At 42.3% G+C, this 25,084-nt stretch overlaps 1 protein-coding gene across 2 annotated transcripts in view; it reads right to left on the bottom strand.

Annotated features, from left to right (window-relative positions):
* Positions 1-25,084, bottom strand: part of DPP10 (dipeptidyl peptidase like 10) — a 480,192-nt gene that overhangs the window by 52,390 nt on the left and 402,718 nt on the right. For both annotated transcript variants that reach the window (XM_090045899.1, XM_090045898.1), the window contains exons 10-13: positions 23,110-23,207; positions 8,669-8,792; positions 4,317-4,355; positions 2,651-2,758 (exon numbers count right to left, since the gene is read on the bottom strand). In XM_090045899.1, coding sequence (XP_089902025.1) covers positions 2,651-2,758; positions 4,317-4,355; positions 8,669-8,792; positions 23,110-23,207 — 369 coding nt within the window. The remainder of the gene's footprint in view (positions 1-2,650; positions 2,759-4,316; positions 4,356-8,668; positions 8,793-23,109; positions 23,208-25,084) is intronic.

The raw sequence follows: 25,084 nt of genomic DNA, 5'->3' as shown, positions 1-25,084 counted from the left end.
TATTTAAAATTCTGCAGAGGTAACAGTAATGCTCTTGTGGCTCTCACAAGGTGTGAAAAACATCTGATGTGACAAAAGACGTTATGCACAGTGGTTAATATAATTTTTATGACTCCATGTTTGCTTTAGATATAATAGACCATCAAATTAATGCAGTGTGCAAAACACAGCAAATAAACATATTTCCTGTCCTTTATTACCCCATATCAGCCCTGTTATCATACAGAGTATTACTTACTAATGAATAATGATAACTAGATAGGATATTTGTTTTGTTCTTATTCGTGTAAATTAAAAGTGAACTCTTGGGAAACTAGAGCCAAATTTACTGCTGGTGTAAGGTGAGGCTATATTCACAGCTATATTTATTGCACACATGGTGAATTTGGTCCAAAGATTCAAGAGCATTTGCTACTTTGGAGTTGAATAATAGACAAAGTTCTGATTCTATGTAATATGGAGTCATTCCTTCTAAAATTTTAAACATGTGCTTAACTTTGGAAATTGTCTCCAGTGAGACTTTTTGACTTGCCAAGTAGGAATGGACTTAATCATTTGCTTAAATACATTACTGCACATTTAAGTTTTACTGGGTCATCTGAACCCAGCACTCTTTCCTGTCTATGCAGGGGGTCGGACTCGATGATCTATTGAGGTCCCTTCCAACCCTAACATCTATGAATCTATGACTATTCAAGTTTCCCTTAGTCAAATGAAGCCATCTACAAGTTCAATGGCAATTTTACCGACACTTTACACCTTATTGTAGAACCACAGGACAATTTTCTGCTCTATTTTGCTACTGTCTCAGATATTTTTTAACAACACACAATAATACAAAATGGGAAGCAAAGTTAAAAAGAACTTGCTTCACTTACAGTCTTTAAAGTGTCTTGCTAAATTTGGCATATGTTTGAGCTTCTGCTTAGATTCATGCAAAAGGCTACTCTCCAGTCAATGCAACAGTCATTCAGTTTGGGAAGATAGAGGTAGTTGAATATGATGTTAGCCGCATTGGGTGCCTTAAGACATGCAGGGAGGCTGCTCCAATTCACTGTAACTACAGTATGTCAGAGCAGACTCAACTAATCGCGTCTGCTGCAGCGTGCTAATTAGCACACCTCCAGCAGCCTCTGTGTCTCATCCCTGTACTTCAAAAGGGTGGCGGGGCACTAACTAAAGCGTTCAGTGAGCTTTAGTTAAAGCATCCCTGCCATCATTTTGAAGTACGGGGACATTGATACATGAGATGCTTTAATCAGAGTGGTTCTTGGAGTCTCTCTAATTAAAATGCCCTCCCCAACACCCAGAGCATGTATAAAAATGCCCATTATTGCCTTATGGGGTGTTGGCTACAGAAAGTGCCGTGCCGTGACCATAATAGTTTGACTTGCCATATTGGCTTAACCTTTGATCATCCCTTTTGTTGTGACATTTGAATAATATTCTCTTATTCTCATACGTCACTGATTTATTGGAAGATAGACGTTTGACACATACATTCAAGTTTCAAGTTAATGAAAAAATGACCAACTACATTTTTTTTTCTTGTTCTGTGACATTCCCTACAAATATTTACTATGGTGAACAGATGCCTCTCCATTCTAAAATGTTAGCGACAGTTATAGTTAGGTTTTCCTGTTTTTCCTCTGTTGCACCTAGCACTGTGATTGTTGGCCAAACCTCAGTTCAACCTTAAAATTATCATAAAAGGGTGACACAAACAAGTATAAGTACCATCCCTGCTATTTTGACTCACTTGGACTCCCCCCATATGTGGTTTGGGATACAGCCATCTTTCTTGTGTCATACTGAGATCACTTGAGGCAGCTGAATTAATAGTCCCTTGATTTAAAAGGAAGCCAAAAGAATTTTCAGCCCTAGAATTTATTTCATATATTAATTCATCACAGCTTAACTGTACCAAACTTCAAGTCATTTTGCAAAGCTTATCCTTTCTCTGAGGTTCTATCTTGAAGAAATAATGACCCTGGGAAGTAGGAGTCACTGGAAAATGTGGCACTGAGAAATGAGAAGCAGTTCCCATTTATTTGTTGTATTAATTAAAATTCATTCCCCTGCCCAATTCTCATTTTACATTTGAAATAGCTATATAAAATGAGCATAAGAATCAAACCTGCAGCTGCCAATTTTGATATATATATGAAAATTGGCATGTGCAGATTTGATTCTTATACTCATTTTATATATTTTATCATGGGGGTTGTGTGTGTGCACATGCATGTGTATAAAGAAAACTGGAATCTGTAGATTTGATTTTTATACTTATATAGAACTAGTGCATTCATTATTATGCTAGAAAGGATTTAGCAAGGAAATGCCCTTGCTTAGCTTTAGAGTAAGAAAGAATGATGACAATTTGCACCTTCTCTAATGATCATCTTTGGTGTCAGTCTAAAGAGATCCAATTTATCCATCATCCTGACTGTGTAGTGCTGAAAATATATCTACCTACAATAGGGCTGTGGTCAAGATGGAAAAATGGCTCTCTCTACTATTTAAATGCAGAGGTTCTCAAGTTCTTTGCTATGGCACATTTTGCTCAAGTTAGACATCAGAAAGGATATTAATATGTCTACAAAAATAATAAAAACCAACCTCAAAAATAGGAACTAAAGCACACACTTACCTGAACAATAAACATGGCTATATGGTGGAATTCGCCCCGGCCACCCTGTTTCACTGGGACAGTCATAAAGAACTTGTTTCCATCTCTGGAGAAAACCGGCTCCTCATTCTATAAATATAAAATGGTGTCAGTTTTCTGAATTCCCCCATTCAATTCTTTACCAAATATTTGTCTTTTAAATCCATGAGTTCACCTTGATTACACTAAAGTTACAAAGAAGTCCTTAGCCTTTCAGCGTAACTGTTCTGATATACAGCACTAACAAGAACAGACAAGGACTGCTAAACCTGACGCTGTTCTGACCTGTGCTTAATTCAGTAGCTAGAAGTTCAGAAGCTTGTCTAAAACTCTGGCTGAACATTTTGGCTGCCAGCCTCAAAAAAAATAGGCTATCTTTTGGTAGTCTCTCCTTTCACTTGAGCTGGAAATACTAAAAGACTTTTTGTTACAGCCATATAATGGCAAAAGTTTTACCAATGGCAATCCTGCTAAATGTGTTCTCCTACTTCAATTCAGCAAGTATTTTAAAACTCCTTTAAGGCTCCTTGGGTGCCTGTAGACATGTGGGATGCTGCTCCAGTGCGCTGTCGTTACAGCATGTTGGAGCAGACACCATTAATTGAGTCTGCTGGAGCGTGCTAATTAGCATGCTCCAGCAGCCTCTGCATCTTGTGTATTCAGAGTCTCCAAGCTTCAAAATGGTGGCAGGGTGCTTTAACTAAAGCTTGACAAATGAGCTTTAGTTAAAGCACCCCTGCTGCCATTTTGAAGCCTCTGCTCTCATTAAAGCATCCCCCTGGGAGCACATGTAAAGATACCTGTTGGTTTTAAGGGAACATGGATACATATCCTGTTGAATCCTGATGGACACAGTAAGCACATTTAAGGTCTTTGCTGAATGAGGATCGTATCCTTACCTGTTCCACTGGTGTACTTACCTCTGTTTATCATTGCTTTCCTCATCTAACTTAGTGGACTTGAGAAAGAATGTCTGACTTTCTAAAAACTTGCCTGATTTTTCCCAACCAAATAGTTGAATTGCCTTTCTGAATTTTTGTCCAGTACAAGATGTCATCCTAAGAAACCCTTGCTTCTCGCATAATTTCTGGACCATCATGGCTGCAACATCACTCTGACACTATAGAAATGTTAGGCATTGCTTAGCATAAAAATCTTAATTTTTTTAATAACTTCGAATTGCAAGATGAAACCTGAATCGTGTTTTAAATAAAATGCATTTCATTCATTTATGCAGTTTGTTGGGTGTTTTTATTTGACCTGTGGAAGTTGCCCAACCTGCTGACATGTTGTTGCTACATGCTGTTACTGTGTACGGGCATTGCTGTGTTATTCTCTGGAGGCCTATGTGCCTGCTCTTCTTTCCACGCTTTTGTGTCAGTTGCTAACAGAAGTGACACAAGCCTATTCTTTTTATTGGAAAAGTCAGCGGAACAAATAAAATACATTTAAAGAACACCGCTGAAATGTAGAATTTTTATGTAAACACTTTTCCAATCAACATGTTAAACTATTATAGGGATCCAAAACAGCTGACAGTTTTGTTAAGAGAAAAGGCTTTTTATGTTCTTCTAATCAGAATAAGCTTAGCATTATAAGCATACACACTGTTACGCATTATATTTATGAGGCATTATTCATATGGTACCTGTTTAGAAAGCCACACGTCTGACTGCATCTCGTATTTCTAAAAAGGAAAGAATGCTCTTTATGAAATATCAAGAGACAAACATAGCACTTACATTCATCGGGACAAATGTGTATTTTATCATGTATTCCATTTGTGTTGCAGCACTCAGGCTCTCTCATTATTATCACTGAAAGCGCACAAATAACTAGAAAGTTGTAACATGATAATAATTAAATTAAAAAGTCAACTGCCTTTCTGAATTTTTAGCAGAACACCACTAGTAATATAAAACACCTTTAAAACCCCTTTTGACTAGTTATCAAGAAGTTTGAACAGGCATCAATATCGGGCATTTATCTTTAGGCATCATCTGGCAACTGGAAAATTTAGGTCCTTTTAACTACATTGGGCAAACAGCCAGCATCAGACTCCTAGCGTGAGACTTTTTGAAATTTCCACCCTTTGTTTTCATCACATCAAGGTTTTCATGGATAGTCATTTCATTTTTACTAAGCCTGAATATCAAAATCAATCAAATGGCACTGAAAATAGGATTCTTCCTGTAAGACTACCAGCCCTAAATCATATACCATACCACCCTTTATTCCACATATGTACTGGTAAAAAAATGAGGCAGGAATTCAGCTGCTGTAAATTATCGCAACTCCACTGAATCCTGACAATTTACATCAGCTGAGGATCTGTCCTATAAATACAGTCTGACTGACTGAAATTCCAGTGGATGTCATAATTAGATACTTGGTTGTTACATGATACTTTTTGCAACAGCAAATACACACCAAAACTCTTGATTTACTAAAACATTGGGCATGAAATACGAATGAAATGGTGATGTGCTGTAAAACAGTCTTACTTTGAGTTTTTCAGGTTAGCTACTGATACCTGTGCCAATTCCCCTTGTCACTGAAGTCAATAGCTACACTTTCACTGAACTGAATAGCTGCTTTGCCTATATTGCCACAGTTACCAGTCTAGGCACTGCTGCCCTTCCTCAAGGTACACGCACCTGAGCCTTACTTTCCCAAGATGGATTTTTTTCATGTCGCTCTCTCCTACACTTGGGATACAGTTCCCTGAGACACACCTGAGCCGTACTTTCCCAAGATGGTTTTCTTTCATGTCGCTGTGTCTTACACCTGGGTTACAAGTTCTCTGAGTATCAATCACCAGGTCCAACTAGGGTTGGATGTCACAAAGGTATCTTTCCCTGAGGAAGGCTGGGACAGCAGTCAATCAAAGCAACTCATGGCAAAACATTATTTAGTCATTCAACTGAAGACACAGAGCACGAAGGGCCAACTTATAAAACAAAAAAGTCCTACACTCAACAATCCCATCACAACATTTGCCTTTAACTCAGGCAGAGCTGTCATATTCCCCATCTCTAAGATGGGAGAAACAGCCCTCACTGCTTGCAACACACTTCCTTCAGATGTGAACGAGCCAGAAGCAGATTCATGATCTCAGTATAAGCTACTGGTAGATGTCTTTCGATTCTGGAGCTAAATGTCTTTATTTATCAATCTTTAGTAATTTGGAGCTCCTGGTTTTACTTTTCAGGTTTAAAGCAGCTCTTGACAGCATCTGGTAGAACTGAAAAAAAGGAATTGCATCAGCATACATTGATGGTATTTGTGTTTTGGTTAGTTTTGGGAGGGAAATATGACGCAGACTGGAAAGGCGGTCAAAAGCAATCAAGATGCAAGATTAATGATAAAGATGGAAAAAGAGGTCAAAAGTGGCTTATCTGAGCCAGAGGACAGGTTACGGCTGTATTAAACTAGAACCTGCACAGGTGAAAGATATGAAGGATTTGTCTGGTCCCCAAACCAGGAAATAAATCCAGGTGTTTGCTGGGATGGCTGGCTCTCACATCACTGAGCTATTTCAGAAAGGTACCCCAATCAAGGCAGTTTGAATGGAATAGCATTAGAAAGCTTTCTGTGAACTACATGAAGCCCTGAGTAAAGATTCAGTTGTAGTATACCCAGGCAGTGGCAAGACTTCTATGGTTTTCAAAAATACTAAATTAGATGCTGTGCGAATACATTTTCCCATGAGAGGAGAACTGTATATCTAAGAAAGGAATTGCTGGACCAAGATAAAAAACTATGCTGCTCTCAAAAAAATAATGTCTTGCTATATGGGCTTGAACAAATTGCAATCAGATCTACTTGGCTGCCATTTTACTGTGAACATCAATCACTCACTTTTTACCTGGTTTCATCATATAAAAGCATCTAATATCAAGTTTTAGATGGAGATAAATCCTCCAAGATGATGACATAGAGGTGGTTCTTGTCAAAGGCACCGTGAACCTAATAGCAGATGCTCTATTCAGGAATACTCAGTGGACAATCTCACTCAGTCTTTTTCCCTAAGGAAAAGCGATATGATGGACTTAGAAGTATCTTAAATTATTTTTATCAAAGTTGCACATCAAAAAGAGACTGAAAGAGGGAAGTCAACAGGAAATGAAGCAATGGCAAAAAAAAAATATCTAAAAACTAAGAGAAGTTCTTGATTGGCCTTATTTGGCCCATTCAGTTTAGCCTATTTTTTTCAGTGCTAAACCTAGGATCACTTGGGAGCCTAAACTTTAATGATAATTAGCTTAGGAAGGAATGGGAAGAGGGTGAGTTTATCAGTTGGTTCAGGTTGACACAAACTGATTGCAACAACCAGCCTTACTTTGTCCCCAAGAGAGTGGGGTACTTAGGTTAAGTCATGTCTTCTCATGGCCTGAAGGGGGTGGCAGCATGATATGCACCCACATTTCTTTGATAAATGCATTTCTTTAAGTTCTTCAAACTTTGGGAAAATAAACTATGCTTTGCACAAAGAGGGTCATTTGGTGTCACTGTATATCATTACTGTCTGCAGGCCCTTGAAGAGACACTCTTGTAGGTGTCAAACCCATTGGAGAGGTAACACAAGGATGGTTCTCAGGAACCCAGTCAGAAAATGGTTAGATTCAAGGAATCCCACTCCAAAGGGTTGGAGGGAGGTGTCGGAGGTCTGGCCTGTGAAGGGAATGCATACCAAGGACTTGAAGAAGGCCTCAGCTACAACAAGAATGGGCTGCAATGTCCATGTCTGAAAAATCACCATGGCAAACAGTATGAATGAAACAGCTGTTTCTGAAAGGTGCTGCAGTGCATTTAGAGTAGAAATGTAATACAATAGTCAGCACCGTTTTTTGACACCCTCCTAGGCAACCGTATCGCCTCTCCATTACCTCCTGGGTTTCTGTGGTCTATCTGGTGAGGTAATTCAAAAGTATTTCTGAACTTATCCACACATACAGAAAGGCTGGGTAAAGTGGGATGGCTGATGGGTGTATGTCTTTGGAAATAGAGATTCAGGGAGGTCACGGTATAAATACACAAGTCCTGATTCTGTTTTTATTGAACTCAAGGAGAAAGCTGCCATTATCAGCAGTTCAAGCAGGAATTGAGCCAGAGGGTGTGCAGGCAAGAGATGAAGAATGAGCAATGAGGAAGTGACCTGAGCTTTTGTGGGGGGAAAAATCATCCATTTTCAAGTGCTGCTGCAGTTGCAGTGAAAGCATTACAATAAGCGCATCCTTTTTACTGAGAGCAGCCACCTTGAAGCCAAATTATAGCATGAAACCTTACTTATTACTGGTCTTCCATGCTGCTGTCAAAAATGTAACTACTGAACAGGGACTTCTGGTTGAAGGGAATCCCAAAACACAAAATATCTTCACCACAGACTCTGAATATAATCAGCCATCCAAACACGATCTAGGGCTTCATGAGAGTGACTCCCATCATTAGAAAAAGTAGGTGTGATTTTGTTTGATGCCCATCAGTTTCCTCTCAGTTTCCTCAGAAAGGTGAATTAAAAAAAACCCAAACTCTATAGACTTAATGCTAAAATAGATTATGCATGCATGGTGATTTTCCAAGATTTATCGAAATTCCTGTATTTTCCCTTTTAAATCTATGAAACTATTACAGAGACAAGGGAAACCACTGCAGGATAGGAGAAAGAGGCATCTGAGAATACTTGAAGGCACAGCTTCTTGGCACTGCCTTGGCTATGAACATAATATTTTCCACCTGTTCTTCAGAGGTGTTGAGCAACTTTTGCTTTACTAAAGTTAATGAGTGAACAAAGCTCAACAAGTCTGAAAATCAGACTGGTAGATTTTACTGCAATTATTGCAGTATGAGGTTTGAAACACTATCACATTACTTCGTTCCCGGTTGTCCTCTTATATTTAGTTTACAATTATGGCATCAAAAGATATTCCAAATACCTTTACTTTCTGATTCAAATCAGGACAAAATGTTGCAAAGATGCAAATGGGGAAATCTACTTACTCTGCTACAAGCACCAGTCGTGGTCTCACAAACGGTAAGGATGGAAATGTTCTGAGGTCTGTTTAACCATCTCACCACAGTCTTGGTATTGCTCACCCACTTCACCATAGTGATGTAGTACTCTCTGGGATAAACATACATTTTAAAATGTGGTATTCATATCATGTATAGTTCAGCTAGAAAAGCATTTTAAATTATAGCTACCTTAGACAAACCCTGGCAAGCAAAACATGGACTGAGTGGCCCCATAAGCAAATATAATCACTGAGAGAGGGATGTAAGGGAACTCAAATAGCCAACAAGGTACATGATGGAAGTTAATATTACCACTAGGATTAGTAGCTAGGGTACAGTGCTCTTCTGGGAAGTTCTTGCTCCTTTAGCAGTTATTTTGAAACCTTACAGACTTACTCACCTTCAAAGGCTTTGGCCTATCTGACTGCAAGCAATAAAGTATTTGATTAGGATGCAAACTGTATAAAATAGAAATTAGGAGCATGTGAAATTCTTTCCAGATTTGCAATCGCTTCCAAAAATATACACTTATGCACATACATGTGTGCTTTACTTTATGGAAGTGAAACATAATCGTTGCATATTTAGAAGAGAAATTATCCTCTGGTTTGGGCCAAACAATCTAAGTTAGACCTTGCAAAACAATGTAAGCTTAACAACGGATGCATGATGATGAAGCAGGCTTATTGGTCTGTTCAGCACTCAGTATAAATAAATACATAAATACACAAAGTCAAACCTACATAGAAAGTGCTGTATATAAACCGGACTTTCCTACACTAAATCACATCTATTAAAATGTTCGTTCTGAATAAGTATTCAGTGCCTTCTTGCTATGCCATATATTTCTGTCTGCTGGACAAAGAGCAAATAGAAAATAAAGTAAACTTTTCATAAATATAAAACCCTCCTCCCTCTCAAACAAGATCAAAACAAAAACCAAGAGTTTGCAATGCTATGAGACAACTGGGATGATTTTAAAATGCCATTTTTACACTACAAGTGTTTTAAGCAAGACGCAATATTACTGTTAATTGACAACCGCTGTAGCAACTAACGCATACTACCAAGTCCCTACACGAGCTTGGCAAAGCAAAGGAGTCCAATAGATGGGCTTTAATGTTACGGAAAATCTACTTCTCTCTTCCTATAACCTTGTTAGGCAGTCAAACTGGAGACGTTGTGGAGGAAGGCCTGTTGCAGTCTGTCATCCCAGAGATGTCCGGCATCCTTGCTTCAGTTCTCTGCTCCTGGCAGCTCTCAGTCTGGCTGCACAGCTCTCAGCTTTGGTTTCAAACAGTTTGCTTAGAAACTCAGTCTCACTTTAAAACCAATGGTCTTAGCTTGCGTTAAATGAGATTTTTAAGGCAGTTTTGACGCATGATTCTTTATTTATCAATAGCACAGATTAACTTTAACAGCAGGGGTAGCCGGGGAGATAGTTCCATACAATTCTGATGCTGTACATAAAAGACGAGGGATGCAGAATTTAAGACAGCTACAAATGGCCTGAGTTTGGTCTCACATTTGTAAAATGGGAAAGAATAACCACACCTGCACATCATGCCTGGAACTACTTTTCCTCGCTCTTATACTCGGCTCCAGGTGATATAGCTATTCTCCAAGACTAGGGCATGACATGCCAAGCTGAATCTGGGAATCCCCAAGTATGTTGCGAGGTAGCACTCGTGTTTGTTTTTTTCTCCAAGCTTTATCAATGTGGCAGAGAGCCAATATGGGGGCCAACAATGTCATGACACCTGGTCTTGCATGATTTCTAAATGGTGGAATTACTTTAAGGAAACCAAATGTGTATCTGAGGATGAAGAGAAAACTTCATAGATATACAAGTCATCAGGATGCAGAGAGTTTCTAATCTGAGTTGATGTAGATAAAAGGGCGCTAGTTCCTTATTCTTTGCTAGAAACCTCTGTTGGGGCCCACAGACAGCTAGACCCTAGGGCCATCTTCCAAACACTGAACCAATGGCCTATTTAATATTTGTTACAAAACTCAATGGCCTATTTAATATTTTTTACTGATTTTGGTCCTGACAGCGTATTTGTAGCACCACAGAACTTAACAAGGCTCTCCAAGAGTCTTTACAAAATGCTAAATTCACAAAAGATGAATGCATTTTTGGGATGGATCAATAAGAAGCCTCAGGTGCAAGACACAGGAGGTGAAAGTGCTTTCTACTCAGTGCTGATTGAGCTGCATCTGGAGGACTGTGTGTAGTTCTGGGCTCCATGTTTTTTTTAAAAAAAACCACACATGGGGAAGCTAGAGAGGGTCCAGAGGCAGGTGACAAAGATAACGAAAGGCTTGGGCAACAAGTTGTATGAGAAGGGGCTCAAGGAGCTAGGCCTGGTCAGTTTGCGGAAAAGGTACTTAAGAGGGGACATGATATGTCTTCAAATACTTGAAGGGCTGCCATAAAGAAGAGGGAAAGCACCTTTCCCCTCTTGCTGCAGAGAAGAGGATGTGGACCGATGGCTTGAAGTTGCAGCAATTAGGTTTAGATTGGACAGCCATAAAAACTTCTTCACTATTAGAATAGTGAGAAAGTGGAATAGACTGTGCAGGGCTGACGTGGACTCTCCATCACTAGAGGTGTTCAAGAAGACGTTGGACAGGCACTGGTCAGGGATGTCTATGTCTATGTTTCATGATGGGTATTTCCCATGCCTCTGGGCTTTGCCGGTTGCCCCCAACCCCACCTGTCTGCTATATGGGTCAGGGTGTTTGTAAGCCTTCCTCAAAGGCATTGGTTTTTGCCTGCAGCCAAGACTGGGGACTTTGACAGGGGGGTGACAACGCTAAAGCTGGGTGGGACCAAAGTTGGAGGTTCCTGACTATGAAGGAAAATGCCTTGGCCCTCTGCTCATGGTCTGACTGACCACCAGGGATCCTGGTTTTTCCTGATAAAAAAATTGCAACTTCTCTGATAAATGTCCCCAGATCTGTGATTAAAATGAAAGCCACTCTACAGCCCCCCTGACCCTGCTGATGTCCCTCACTCCCCGCACCCAGCCACCCCAGTCCTTCTGGTACCCCTCACTCCCCCTCAAATCCTTCCAGCCCTGTTCCTGCCCATCACTCCCCACAACTCCCCAGCTTTGCTGGTGCTCTTTGCCCCCCACCTACAGCTCCTGCTCCCTCAGCCCGGCCAGAGGGGGCTCCCGGCTGCTAGGGCTATGGGGCCAGGGACCCAAGTCCACAGCCCCCTGCCTCTGGTGGGAGGCAGCAGCTGCTGCAGCCGAGCGGAGCGGAGCCAGGCTCACCACCCTTCCTGCCTGCTGCCTGCCTGCTCTGGGCTTGGGCAGGGGAGGGACTGATCCTCACCATGGCATGCACTTTCAGGGGACAGCAGTGACCTGTGACCCCTAGATCTGTGGACAGGGTGAGGTGTGTATGCTGCCCGCTGTGGGCTTCCCCCGTGGCCTGTGTGACCTGGCACTGCAATCCCAAATCCCAAATCCCAAATAAATTAAAATGAGACCCCAATTAAAATATGAGACCTGCAGGCAGCAGCAGCAGCAGCAGCAGAAGCTTGGGGTGCTGGTGGCCCATGCAGGCACTGCTGCCAAGTGGCATGTGGCTCTGGCCAGCACTGCACGTGGTGGCAAAGAGCACAGCCTGGCTGGCCTGCCCCTATTGCGTGGAGCTCTCCACGGCACACGTGCAGCTGCTGGAACTCGTGTGCCAATGGGGGAAGCCCCGCACGATGGAGCCCTCCCCTTCTGCTGGAGTCCTGGGACCCGCATGGCATGGGGCAGGGAAGGCAGGTGGCTTCATAGCGCGGGGTTTCCCCCAGGGGCGTGTGAGGGCTGGGAGCTGCATGTGCACTGCAGGGAGTCCAGCATGATAGAGGTGGACCGGCCGGGCTGTGTTCCTTGCCACTACATGCAGTGCTGTCTGGATCCATGCATACTGGGTGGCAGTGTCTGGACACGGCACAAGCACTCCAAGAGCCCCTGCCAGCTGCTGCTGTTGCCACCATTGGTGGAGACTATGGACCATGAGGGGGGAGTGCAGGAGGGTCCACCCCCCCTACACCCTGCCCACCCAAGCTCTGCACTCCCGCTGGCCCCCTGGGCACAGGCTCCACACTGCCCCCAGCCCCGTGCTCTGCACTCTCACCCAGCTGCAGCTCCTCTCCCCGTCCCTGCCACTTCCCTACCTGGTGCCCTGAGTGAGTGAGACGCCAGAGAAGGTCCCCTGGCGGCTGCAGCAGTAGCAGTGGCAGCCCTGCCCAGAAGCTGTCTGGAGGCTGGGCCAGACCCTTCCTCCCACAAGTGTGTGAGTCAGGCACACGGGCTGAGTAGGGTACAATTAGTTGGTGGGTGTGCGCAGGCCAGAAGAAATTGACTGGTGGGGTGGATCCGGGCTATACTTTGCCTGCCCCTGCTCTAGGTGCATATCAACCCTGCTTTCTGACTGAGTACAGACCAACAGTCTAACTACCTCTCTCAAAATCAGACTGTGCCATTCTTTAGGTGATCAGTAAATATTCAGTACCAGGGTAGCAGTTGACTGCCTTCAACTACATCCCTCCCTTTATCTTTGAGTTACTTTCACTACATAGCTTCCTGCTCATGTAATAAGCAAAGCAAGCATGCAACAAGCAGTAGTCTCACTCGCTATACATCCTTGATTTACCCCCACAGCCTTTTGCAGGGGAATTTTCCTGTGGAAAAATTCTACGTGATCATGAAAAAACACAACCTCTCAAAAGAGATGATCACAACTGCACAAGCAGTACTAATTCTGGCATGCCTTGACTCCTGCGTACCTGACTCTACAACCTTAAAAATGGTCTTTTCATTTGAATCAAAGCGTGTGATTGCATCATGCTGGTCAAAGAAAAGCTTACCGATTTTTGTTTTAATATGAGGAAAATAATTCCCCGTCCCCCCGATCTTCAATGTCTAAATAGCCAAATTGTTTTGACAGAAATTAAAGACATAGTAGATTTTCTATGAGGCAGACAGCCAGTATAAATGGGTGTGTGCAGAAAGAACAGGGGACCTAAATTGAAGCGGTGGGTTTTTTAGGGTGAAGTAAACCCCCGTGTCGTGCACACACCCTGCACTTACCTGCCTCTTGGGTGGCGGGGAGGGGAGGCTGAACTGCCAGAGGGCAGAGTGGGCCCTGGGCTGCGATGAAGGACAGTGCTTCCCTTTGCAGCAGTGGAGCCCTCTTCCCCCACCCCCTCCCCAGCAGCACCCGCCCGCAGGCACCCGGCAGACTGAATGGCTAGAATTTGTCAAAATTACACCAGGGTCTTACAAGACTGCAAAACCTAACAAGACAGTGCAGAACAGCCTTTCTTACCATGTCCTAACTGCATTTTATACTTATAGGGGTTTTTTTTATATTTACATTCCAATTTTTGTACAATTTTTACTTTTAATTTAGTATTGATATGCTAGTTTATGTCTGCAGCATAATAAATGCTAACTCTTTTATTATTACTTTAAAACGTATGATCCTCCTATCTCACTTGTGAGTTTTGGAATGCTTATGAATTAGAAGATACATGCATTATCTTACTTCCTGCTATGGTAAGTGCTTAGCAAAGTCAACAGAGACAGTAAGCTGAACAAAGAAAAGGGATTTGCATTAAATTACACCGGAAGGATAGTTATATTCATAATCTAAATTTGCCTGAAGAGCAGAAACTTAGATTTAAATTAGAATAGCCTGAGAAAAACTGTTTTGAGCCTTAAAATAGGAAACTGTCCAAGAAAAATTCCAATTCCAATCATAAAGACATTGTGTTCTAATTTAGAGGTAATGGATAGGTGGTGAAACATATCTACCTACTAGAGTAGAGGGACGGTTCTGCTATATAAAAGTGTACAGGCAGTGCAATGGGGCTATACTGTCTTAGCAACTTCTTAATTCTTGTAGATCTGGTTGCATAAATACAATGGCCTTACTTGAAAAAGCTAAGCTATGATGCTCTGTTAGGTTGCTGGTTCATTGTATACTATACAAGGAAAACATGGCAGTCATAGCTACTGCCCTTCTAAAAATATTGTATTCATAACTTATTTATGCTGCTAACCAGAAAGTTGTTCTATGAATGCTTGAGCACTAGCAGAATGTTGTGCACGTTTGAAACCTGTGCAAATAGAGATGAAGTTTTCACAACCATAGAATCATAGAAAATTAGGGTTGGAAGGAACCTCAGGAAGTCATCTAGTCCAACCCCCCTGCTCAAAGCAGGACCATCCCCAACTAGATTATCCCAGCCAAGGCTTTGTCTACCCGGGTCTGCAAAACCTCCAGTGATGGAGACTCCACAACCTCTCTGGGTAACCTGTTCCAGTGTTTTACTACCCTCCTAGTAAGAAAGTTCTTCCTAATATCTAACCTAAACTTCCCTTGCTGCAACTTGAGACCATTGCTCCTTGTTCTGTCATTGGCCACTACTGAGAACAACTCTAGTTCCATCCTCTCCTGAACTACCCTTCTGAAGGCTGCTATTAAATCCTCCCTCAGCCTTTTCTTCTCCAGACTAAACAAGCCCAATTCTCTCAGCCTCTCTTTGTAAGTCAAGTGCCCCAAGTCCCTAACCATTTCTGTTCCTCTTGCTTAAACTCTCCCCAATTTGTTTACATCCTTTCTGTAGTGGGCAGGGCCCAAAACTGGACACAGTACTCCAGATGTGGCCTCACCAGTGTCAAATAAAGGGCAAGAATCACTTCCCTCGATCTGCTAGCAACAATCCTACTAATGTAGCCTAGTATACCATTAGCCTTCTTCACAACAAAGGCACAGCGTTGACTCATATTCAATTTATTGTCTACTGTAACTCCCAGGTCCTTTTCTTCAGAGACACTATTTAGCCAGTCGATCCGCAGCCTGTTCTGATGAACGGGACTGTTTCATCCTAAGTGCAGGACTTAGCACTTGTCGTTATTGAACCTCATGAGATTTCTTTTGGTCCAATTCTCCAATTTGTCTCTGAATACCAGCCCTACCTTCCAGCATATCTATTACTCCCCCCCAGCTTGGTGTCATGTGCAAACTTCCTGAGGGTGCACTTCATCCCATCTTCTATGTCATTGATGAAACTATTGAACAAAATCGGCAATACACTTGCTGCCAACTGCCACCTAGACATCAAGCCATTGATTACCATCCTCTGAGCTCAATGCCCTAGCCAGCTTTCTAGCCACGTTACAAACCATTCATCCAATCTGAGCTTCCATAGCTTGTGAGAATGTTGTGGGAGACGGTATTAAAAGCCTTGCTAACATCAAGGTATACGACATCCACTGCTCTTCCCACATCCACAGAGCCAGTCATCTCATCATAGAAGGCAATCAGGTTAGTCAAGCATGACTTACCCTTTGTGAATCCATGCTGATCGTTCCTCATCACTTTCTTCTCCTCCAAATACTTAGCAATGGATTCCTTCTGGACCTGCTCCATGATCTTTCTAGGGACTGAGGTGAGGCTGACCAGTCTGTAATTCCCTGGATCCTCCTGCTTCCCATTCTTAAAGGTGGGCACTATATTTGCCCTTTTTCAATCATCCAGGACCTCTCCCAATTAGCATGAGTTTTCAAAGATGATGGCCAGCAGGTTGGCAATCACATTGGTCAACTCCCTCAGCACCTTTGGGTGTATCCCATCTGGCCCCATGGACTTGTACAGATCCAGATTTTTTAAACAGTCCCTAACATGCTCTTTTGGCACTCTTGACTGCTCACCTTCTGCTGCAACTGTGCTGCCAGGTGCAGTATTCTGGGAGCTGAGCTTGCCTGTGCAGACAGGTGAAAACCGTATTAAGTACTTCAGCCTTTTTTTGCATAATCTGTCACAAAGGTTGCCTCCCCCCCTCAGTAAGGGAGCCACATTTTCCATGACTTTCCTCTTGCTGAATACACAATACATTACATTTAGGTTTTGTTGCATCATACAGCATTAAAAAGAGGCTGGTTTTCTGGTTACAGACTGGATTGGGAGCCTGGGGTAACATACTGATGGATTCACCACAGATTTCGTGTTTAATTTGGGGAAAGGCTTCTATGGCCCAATTTTCATGAATACTGAACAACTGTCACTACCACTACCTATAGCAGGGTTGGTGGCTGTTAAACACATTTGAATATCAGGCCTTTATTATGTTTGTGGATCAATTTGCTTTGTAAGATAAGGCAATAATATTCTCCTTTGTTACTCTTTATATTTCCTGTGTATTTAGAGTCAAATTTTGCTCTAACCATGATTGTTTCCTATTATGTATTTTTACCATGGCCAGAAAAAATGAGGCTGAAATCTTGGTTTGGATTTTTGGTGACTACCAGATTATAAATAATAAATAATAATTTACATAAGAAATTAGCCACAGGTAAAGTATAATATGGGAAGAGTCTGATAGCTATCCAGCATGATGCATGAATTGTCTGTATTTATGTAGGATAGTCTATTCATTTGCTATAATGATAATAAGGGATTATTCCATTGAAATAACCCTGTGAGGTATGGATTGTAATTATCAGAAATTTCCAGAGGGGACAGAGGCTTGAGTGAATTGATCAATCACATAATAATTTTAAAACAGGGCTAGGAGTAAAATCCAGGTTTCTTAATTTTAAATCCTCTGCTTTATCTAAAAAAAAAATCTTGCAATCACCAATTGCAAGTGAAAAGCTTTCTGTTCCAAACCATGCCCTGGGTAAAGATGCTGCTATAAATACAAAAACAATTTCTTGCCTAAATTACCCATAATGAATCTTGAACTTAGAAACTGGAAGAGCTTAAATGTCTCGGCAAAGCAGTAGCGGAGCCACTCAGCTGTGCGTTTACATTTTATTTGGATTTATGCAGACTCAATATTTTTATATTAATTTGACGGGAAAATACAAATAATTAGAGAAGCTGATATTTGTCAAGTGAGTTCTCGGTCTAGGGAGTTTTCATTGTACACTTATGCCTCTTCTAAGGCAAGCAAATACAAAATTAAAATTCAGACATATAACATTCTATCAGGAATTTAACATCCTAATGGTATTTCATACAGTGTTATTACAAATGTTGAAATAGCTCCAAAGCAGCAGGAGAAGACAGAACTAAACAGACAGCATGTCTAGTATGTCACTGAGCTTAAGAGAAAAAGAAAGAAGATCAGGAATGAAACAGGGTAGTCTGGCCCCTTAAGAGGAAGCAGACAGCCCTGTTGTAGAAGCTCAGCTGTGGGCAGTTATCTAATGAGGGAGTATCCCATTAGTGGTTAAAAGCCCCAGAGAAGAGAGCGGAGGATGGTGAGCTGGGGAAGCAACAGCTTGGAGCCAGGAGGCAGACTGAAACCCAGATAAAATTGCTAGCAAGAGGAGCCAAGCCATAGTACTGGGCCAGTACTGAGCTTAAGGGTCCTTCCTACTGCCTCGAGAAGGGCTGAGAATTTTGTTTATTTAATTATTTGGGTTTTTTAGTCCAAAAATTGTGTTTGTGTATATGGGACTGGCTGAAGACCTCCAAAGGAGCAAAGCATCAGGCATGCCGACCTGCTCACAGGGAATGACTCCAAAATGTCTTAGGTACTTAGGATGGTACATTCATAACCCCCTTTGTACTGAGTAAGATCCCTGCCATTAAGTGTTACTTCTAAACAGTGATATTTGTGGTTTTTAGGGACCTACCAAATTAATGGTGGAAGCGGGCTCCTTTAATCTTGCAGGTTCCCCCCACATTCCCCCACCCCGATGACTGATGGAGGGGCCCTTCTTGCAACCCGCTTCTGATCAGTGGGAAGGCAAAAAACTGAGGTTTTAATTATGGGGCCATTTTTGCCCTCTGGCACTGATTGACTGAGGGGCTCCAAACGGCCCTGGTCTTTGCTGCTAACTGGTGGGAGGCAAAAATGTTGCCATAGTTAAAAGTACAGTTTTAGCTTATCTAGAGGGAGTGGTGGGGTCCTCCGCTAATCAGCAGCAGGGGCGGGGGGCAATGGTTAAAGTGCACGCGGGGGAACACGCAAGATTGAAGGAGCCGCCTTGCACTCTATTTCTGAATTTAGTAGGTCCTTAGTGGTTTTGTATATTGTGTTTCAGAGTTAACATATAAAAGGTATTTGGGTTTGTTTGTTTTCTTGCTGCCAGGCCTAAAACTCAGCATGGAGTTGGAAAAGCAAAGTAGCTTCTTTCCAATTTCCAAAATAGCCGGTTTCCATATTATCAGTTATAAATGTCCTCTAACCTTTGTCACTGGCATTTTGTTCTACATGACTGCCTGCAAATGACACCCTTCCTCACAGAGCTGCAAGTTATATGATAATTGAGGTTTAGCATTGATTAAGAATTTGATCTTCGTCAACAGATCTCTATACTATGCTCAGATGCTTTCTTCTGCTAACCAGAAAGTTGACCTCTTTGGACTACCTCCATTGACCTCTTAGGACTGAAAAGCACACAAAATATGGGGGAACCCCTCCAAAACTATGTGACTGATGAACGACAGGCCGTACACTAAGTTTGAGTCAGTTGGCCTACAGTATCTGATCTAATTTTCGACACGAAGGGAGCAGAGGAGAATTGCAAGGGTTCTGGGAACAGGAGTGGATTTCACCCATGACATTGAAAGCGGTTGCTGTAAGCACAAACTCTATTTTCAAACAACTGCTGTTTTGGATATTTTATAGAAAGCAAGGCCAAACGCCATCCCAATATTTAGCTATTAAAAACAAACAAGCTCCCGTTACCTTTCCGCATAACACCATCCTGATTATAGTCCAATTAAAGGTCCACCTGGGCCCACGGAGCTCATTGGGTAAGCATAGTGAAAGCACAGCAGTTTCTGGAGCTAACAGCATGCAATGGGCATGTCCCCATGAGTGAGAACATGCGTCTCCCTGAGGATGAGTAGCAATGGCACACCTTGTCCACAGGGAACACCCATGCCACGTGTGCTCTGGCATGTGGCATGCTGCCTCAGGCAGGGAAGGGGAGGCTGGGCCCAGCAACTGTGCTGGCCCCAGCAGCCTTACCTGGAGTCCTGGGGGCCTTGGGTAGCTGCATCTGGAGTGGTCTTGCAGCAGGGATCCTGGGACCACGGCTCCAGCCAGCCAGGCTCCAGTTTTGGGCGGAGCGCACTGCTGCCACGTGTGCCGCCCCGCTTTTTTTAGGTACGGGGGTTTTTTTTGACCCCAGGAACTCTCAGGATCAAAACACCTCACTGTACTGCCAGGCAGGTGTGTGGGAAACACCTGCATGTGCACCACGTGTGGCTTGTCTGGATGCAAGTGCAGCATCTGCACTTGTCTGGATGTGCCCAATGCAGCCAGCATCGCATCCAGCCGCTTTCCACCCTGCAACCTGAGCAACCAGGTATCTGTTTCCAGTTGGGTCATCCGAGGCTCACTGCTTGCATGAGACCAGAGCAAGCCCTGGCCTGTACTGAAACATCCTAACTGCGGTGTTACTTCCTGAAGAGACTAGGCTGAAAAACTCATTTTCGAAGGAAGGAAATTAAAAAAAGTTAGAATCACTAAAGATCCCTTCTGCCTTCAGCTCTATGCAAGGCTTGTCCCCAGGGCTGTTCTCTCACGTTTCCACATTCTTTATGCGCACACATCAAACAAGACTCAGCCACAGTTTCAGGTCACAAGTGTCTAATGAGGTTTGGTTCATCTTTATTTGAGCTTTCTACTTTCTGTAACTAAGGCATTAGATTGTAATAGGTAAAATTAAAGTAGAAATTGATTTTTGTTTCTAGGCTTGAATAGCTTTGCTTAGGCTTGCGTGATGTAACAACTGACTTTTTTTTTTTTACCTCATAACTGCCAGTATACCAACAACAAAAAAAGCAGAGAAAATGAACATTATTCCTATTAAAGCTGCAGCAAGCTCTTCACTGAAGACCCAAACTCTGGGGAACAAGTCTTTTAGCTTCAGACACAAATTCAACTGTTACCAGCCCTAAGGCTCAGGACAGAAAACAAGACTTAAAACTATCAATATTCATTCTTTTGATTCCATTTTTAATCTAAGGAAAACAATACCTAGGGAGTAAGAATGAATTTACAGAGCCCACAGGGAAACCAACAAGTTTATGTGCTTTTTATTTTATTTTTTTACCCATTAAGATTTCTACAGTTGCACTTTCTCTGGTCTTCTGACTTTTAAAGAACCGTTTTAATGCATTTTATTTTTCTCCAGGTGGTTTTATTGTTTTGAACAGGGAGGCCCTTTTAGAGAATGTGCTAGCACTTCCATTAATGAAGGGTTAGCAAACAGCAGGAGACATTATTACATGCTCATATCTTTTATGAAGGGCCTCATTTTTTTTTTTTTTTTGAGAGAGAAAGCATTGTTTTTCAAGAAACAAAATCTATTCAAATTAATTCAATTTTCATAAAGTAGTCAGTAAATATGCATGCAGTATTCATAATTTACCGGGCCAACTTCCTACTAACTTACTGCAATATTAAGTTGGTGTAAATCAATCAATGGAAATGCAATTATTCCAGTGTAATGCAGGTATAACATAGTGGTGAATCAGACCCATAGAATGAACACCAGAGCCATTCTGGAGGGCAGTTAATTACTTTAAACCCTTTGAGGCGCTGCAGGAACTGTGCAAGCAACAAAAAGTATTCCCTGGGTTGAGCTACAGGTAACTTTGTAATTCTTAGATACCGCCTTTAACTGAAGATATTAAACTAATTCAAGTTTGCATTATGACCTAAAATGTTCTAAAAGATAAGGAAGAGATAGATACTAAACATTTTTCTTCCCTTAAAAATGCAACCAGTTCTGGAGTGGTGCATAGCATTTGCATAACATCACCAAGTAACAATATATAGGGCACGAGTTTCAGAGAAATATATTCAATTGAAACCTCAGTGGGAATGTAGGCAGGCAGAACAGAATTACACAAATTGCAATATGTCTAGCAGTGGGATTAAAGCTCTCCTACTATTAAAAAAGTTCTAAGTCATCTTATATGAGCACATGAGGCCAGGCACTCAACTGTGTGTCTTACGCAAAAGATGGAAACTACAGCAAGTCAGTCGCTGGTAGCACCACACTGTCATTATGGCCAGGCACAGACATTACATTTTTACCAGTATAAGTGATCGGAAACTGGTCTAAACCCATAACAGAACAGAAGTTCAGCACATATAGCTTGGTTTAACAATGGCGGAAGCCAGCCTACAATAGGCAGCGTGCATGCTCCCCAACCCCATCAAAGAGTAAATATGCGTTCTGTTCGCTACTGGTCTAAACTACGCTGCTTATCGAAACTTGAGTAACTTAGACTGATTCCGCCTTGGGCCTTTTGAATGTCTGTACCTAACATATTAGTTCAGTACAGAGTCAGAGGGGAAAGGGTGTCCTACCTATTAAGCCATCTCCAAATTTCCTAAAGCTCCTACTTGCTCTCAGACACCACCCATTTATCAACCAAATAGTAACACAGCTCATTGCAGCTTAGCCTATATGATCTGAGAGGATCACAGGTTAACCCATATGATCTTACTGAATTTGACCGATTAAGACGCTGCAGATATAAAATCAAATTCCTTATAGTGAAATGTATTTGAAGACCCCATAATTTCCCGTTTCAAATTTAAAAACCATCCTGGCAGAAGTGCATTTAAGCTATTTATCTAAAAGAATACCTATCACTATATGTTCTGCATTATAAAAACTGAAAGCAACAGCTATTGCCAGCAAGACAGTACATGGCAAAAAAATGGCACTACTGAATTGTACAACAACTTCAAAACTAAATCTGTGTTCGCAATGTCTATCATAGCTCTAGGATACTAACTCCCTGCATGATAAATACCAGCGAAATACATAAATATATTTAAAATCAACTTGGGCTCTAGAGGACCTCAAAAAGGAGCAAATTCCAGAAAACGAGCAGTGCTGTAGCAAGGGGAAGTGCCACAGCAGTCCTCCCTCCCCCTTCTTTGCTTCGGTGTCCAGGGCAGTGAGGCAACCCCGCTAAGTGCTGAAGCAAAGGTGACCAATAGGCACTTCCCAGCTGGGGCAGGGTGCAGGACGGAGCCACTAGTAGCTCATTTGTGGGGGGTGCGTGGATAGGGGAAGGGTGTTTTCTGCCTCTATGTGCACTCCCAGGCAAACATGGGGGGCGTGTGCCCCTGGATCTGTGCATGGGGTAAGGATGAGCTGCCACTGTGGGCTTTGCCCTGGGCATCAAACTTTGCTGCTATGGCACTGACAGCAAGACTCCTACTATGGGTGCCAATCCATTAAATTCTATTCTATTGTATTCTATTCTCATATTCATCGATACAGTTTAGCCCTGGGAACACGGATCGAGAGGCTTTCAGTAAATAGAAACTGTTGTTGTATAAAGGCAGGTTGGGGGTGGGGGTAGACTCAAAGGTGCCTTCATTACATTAAACATGAGTTTCACAAAACAATCAAAATGAATACCTTGATTTGAAGCTGTCAGGTGGCATGAGTTCAAGTGTATGGGTTGGTCCATAAAGATTGACTACAAACAGCTTTACTGTTGGGTTTGTTTGACCTGCCTTTGAAAAGAAGAAAGGAGGAGCTTTAAAATTAGTGGGAAAATGACAGCAAAAGAGATCCAAAGATAAAGGTATTTCAATATTTCTGTCTGTTTGTCATAGCTAGAAAATCCTTTACAGTGATATTCAACTGAAAACAATGATGTACTCTTGTATTGTCTTGTGTAATGCTCAGTCACATCAGCTGCACACACAAAAATATAGATCAAACCAAATAGTACTCATCTTGTACCACTTATAGAATGGCATTCATTGACCAAAAATTTAGCAATGCACAGTCATTTACTGGCCCCATAACTCTAACTGTGAAACTTTATATTAACATTTTACCATACTGATACATGTGGATCAAGGGAAAATATATGCCACGGTGATCAAAATAAAGATTTCCGAACCATGAGAATCTGTAGCACAAGCAACCCAAGACACCACAAGTAGAGATGCTCCATGATGGTCAGCCGAAGACCCAATATAAACCCAGTGTATAAAAATAATCAACCCAAGGATCCAGTGTTTGGATAAATAGATTTTAATGGCCAGACAGGGAATACATGTCCTTATTTCCCACTTCTCTAAGACTGCTGTTGGCAAAAGTAGAACAGCCAAAGTGGGGTGTTCTTAAAGTGAATTAAATGTCTGGGTGATGAGAGGAGAGACAATCATCCGGGATCCTTCATCTGCAAATAATCCAAAGTTCACCTCATTGGTCAGTAGACATCACTGAACTGAAAGAGATCAGTTATGTAAGGGCAGGTCCCATCGCAGCTGATCTGCTTTATGGGGTGACATAAACATCGCCCCTTCTGCCCAAGGCAGGACAACGGGTGATGTGTTCCCCTTGCTGGGGATTCCCCAGACCCCTTGCTATCCCACATCAGGTCCTGCACTGACCTGCGTCTCATGCGGACTCAAAAGTCCTGGTGAGCAATGGCGTGGAGGCATGGGAACTGATGAATCCCTGGCACCTTGTGCCTGTACCTGTGCCTCCACTTGAACTGCAGGCTGGTGTGGGTTTTGGCAAGGAGGCATGGGGCTCCAGGTTTCCCCAGATACCCTATCCCATGCTGGGACCCACACTAACCTGTACTTCAGGTGGAGGCACAGGTCACCATGGGTTCCCACATGAAGACACAGGGCGCCAGGGACTACCTGACTCCTGTGCTTCTATCCCCATGCCAGGATTCATGCTAACCCATGACTCCATGTGAAGCACAGGTCAATGTGGGTCCTGATGACAAGTCAAGGGGCAGTGCAGGAGCTGGGGAATTCCTGACTCCATCACCAGGACCCACAGTAATCATGCCTCCACGAGGCACAGGTCAACCTTGGTCCCAGTGTGGAAGAAATTCCTCTTGCTGCAACAAGATGCAGGAGAACCCAGGCAAAGGTAGAGATAAAATACTAACTCAGGGTACTGAAGGGAGGGTGGGAAGATGCTGCCAGCTCCCCTGCCTGCCTGTCCTATCTTGGTGAACTTCTCCTTACAATGTAAGTCACAGGAATCACTGGAAATTTCCTACGGAGTCCTGGAAAAGCAGAAAACAGTCCAAGATGTGCTGCTACATCTTTTTCTTTTCATAAAAGAAAGTCAAAACCATTTGGGTTTCAGGAAGAAATTATTGAAACAAAGCTCTTAAAGCACTAATAGCGCTAATGTGTATGTTTCACTCATTTTAAGGAAATTTAAAAGTGATGTCTAGTCTTTAAAAGCTGCCTGACTGGAATATCTACAGCAATTCTCTTTGGAAATTGCATTCTCTAATAACATAAAAGGGTATCAACCACTGATGTAGAACAGGAGAAAGTGATGCCTGCATATTTGTATCAGGGGTAGGCTACAAAGATTAGAGGACCAGTTCAGCTGAATTTCTAGAAGA

Source organism: Crocodylus siamensis, chromosome 4, assembly GCF_052110815.1.
Source record: "Crocodylus siamensis isolate JL-2025a chromosome 4, ASM5211081v1, whole genome shotgun sequence".
NCBI classification, from domain to species: domain Eukaryota; kingdom Metazoa; phylum Chordata; order Crocodylia; family Crocodylidae; genus Crocodylus; species Crocodylus siamensis.
Note: the sequence above shows the minus strand (reverse complement) of the source record. Positions and strands in the feature narration are given on the sequence as shown.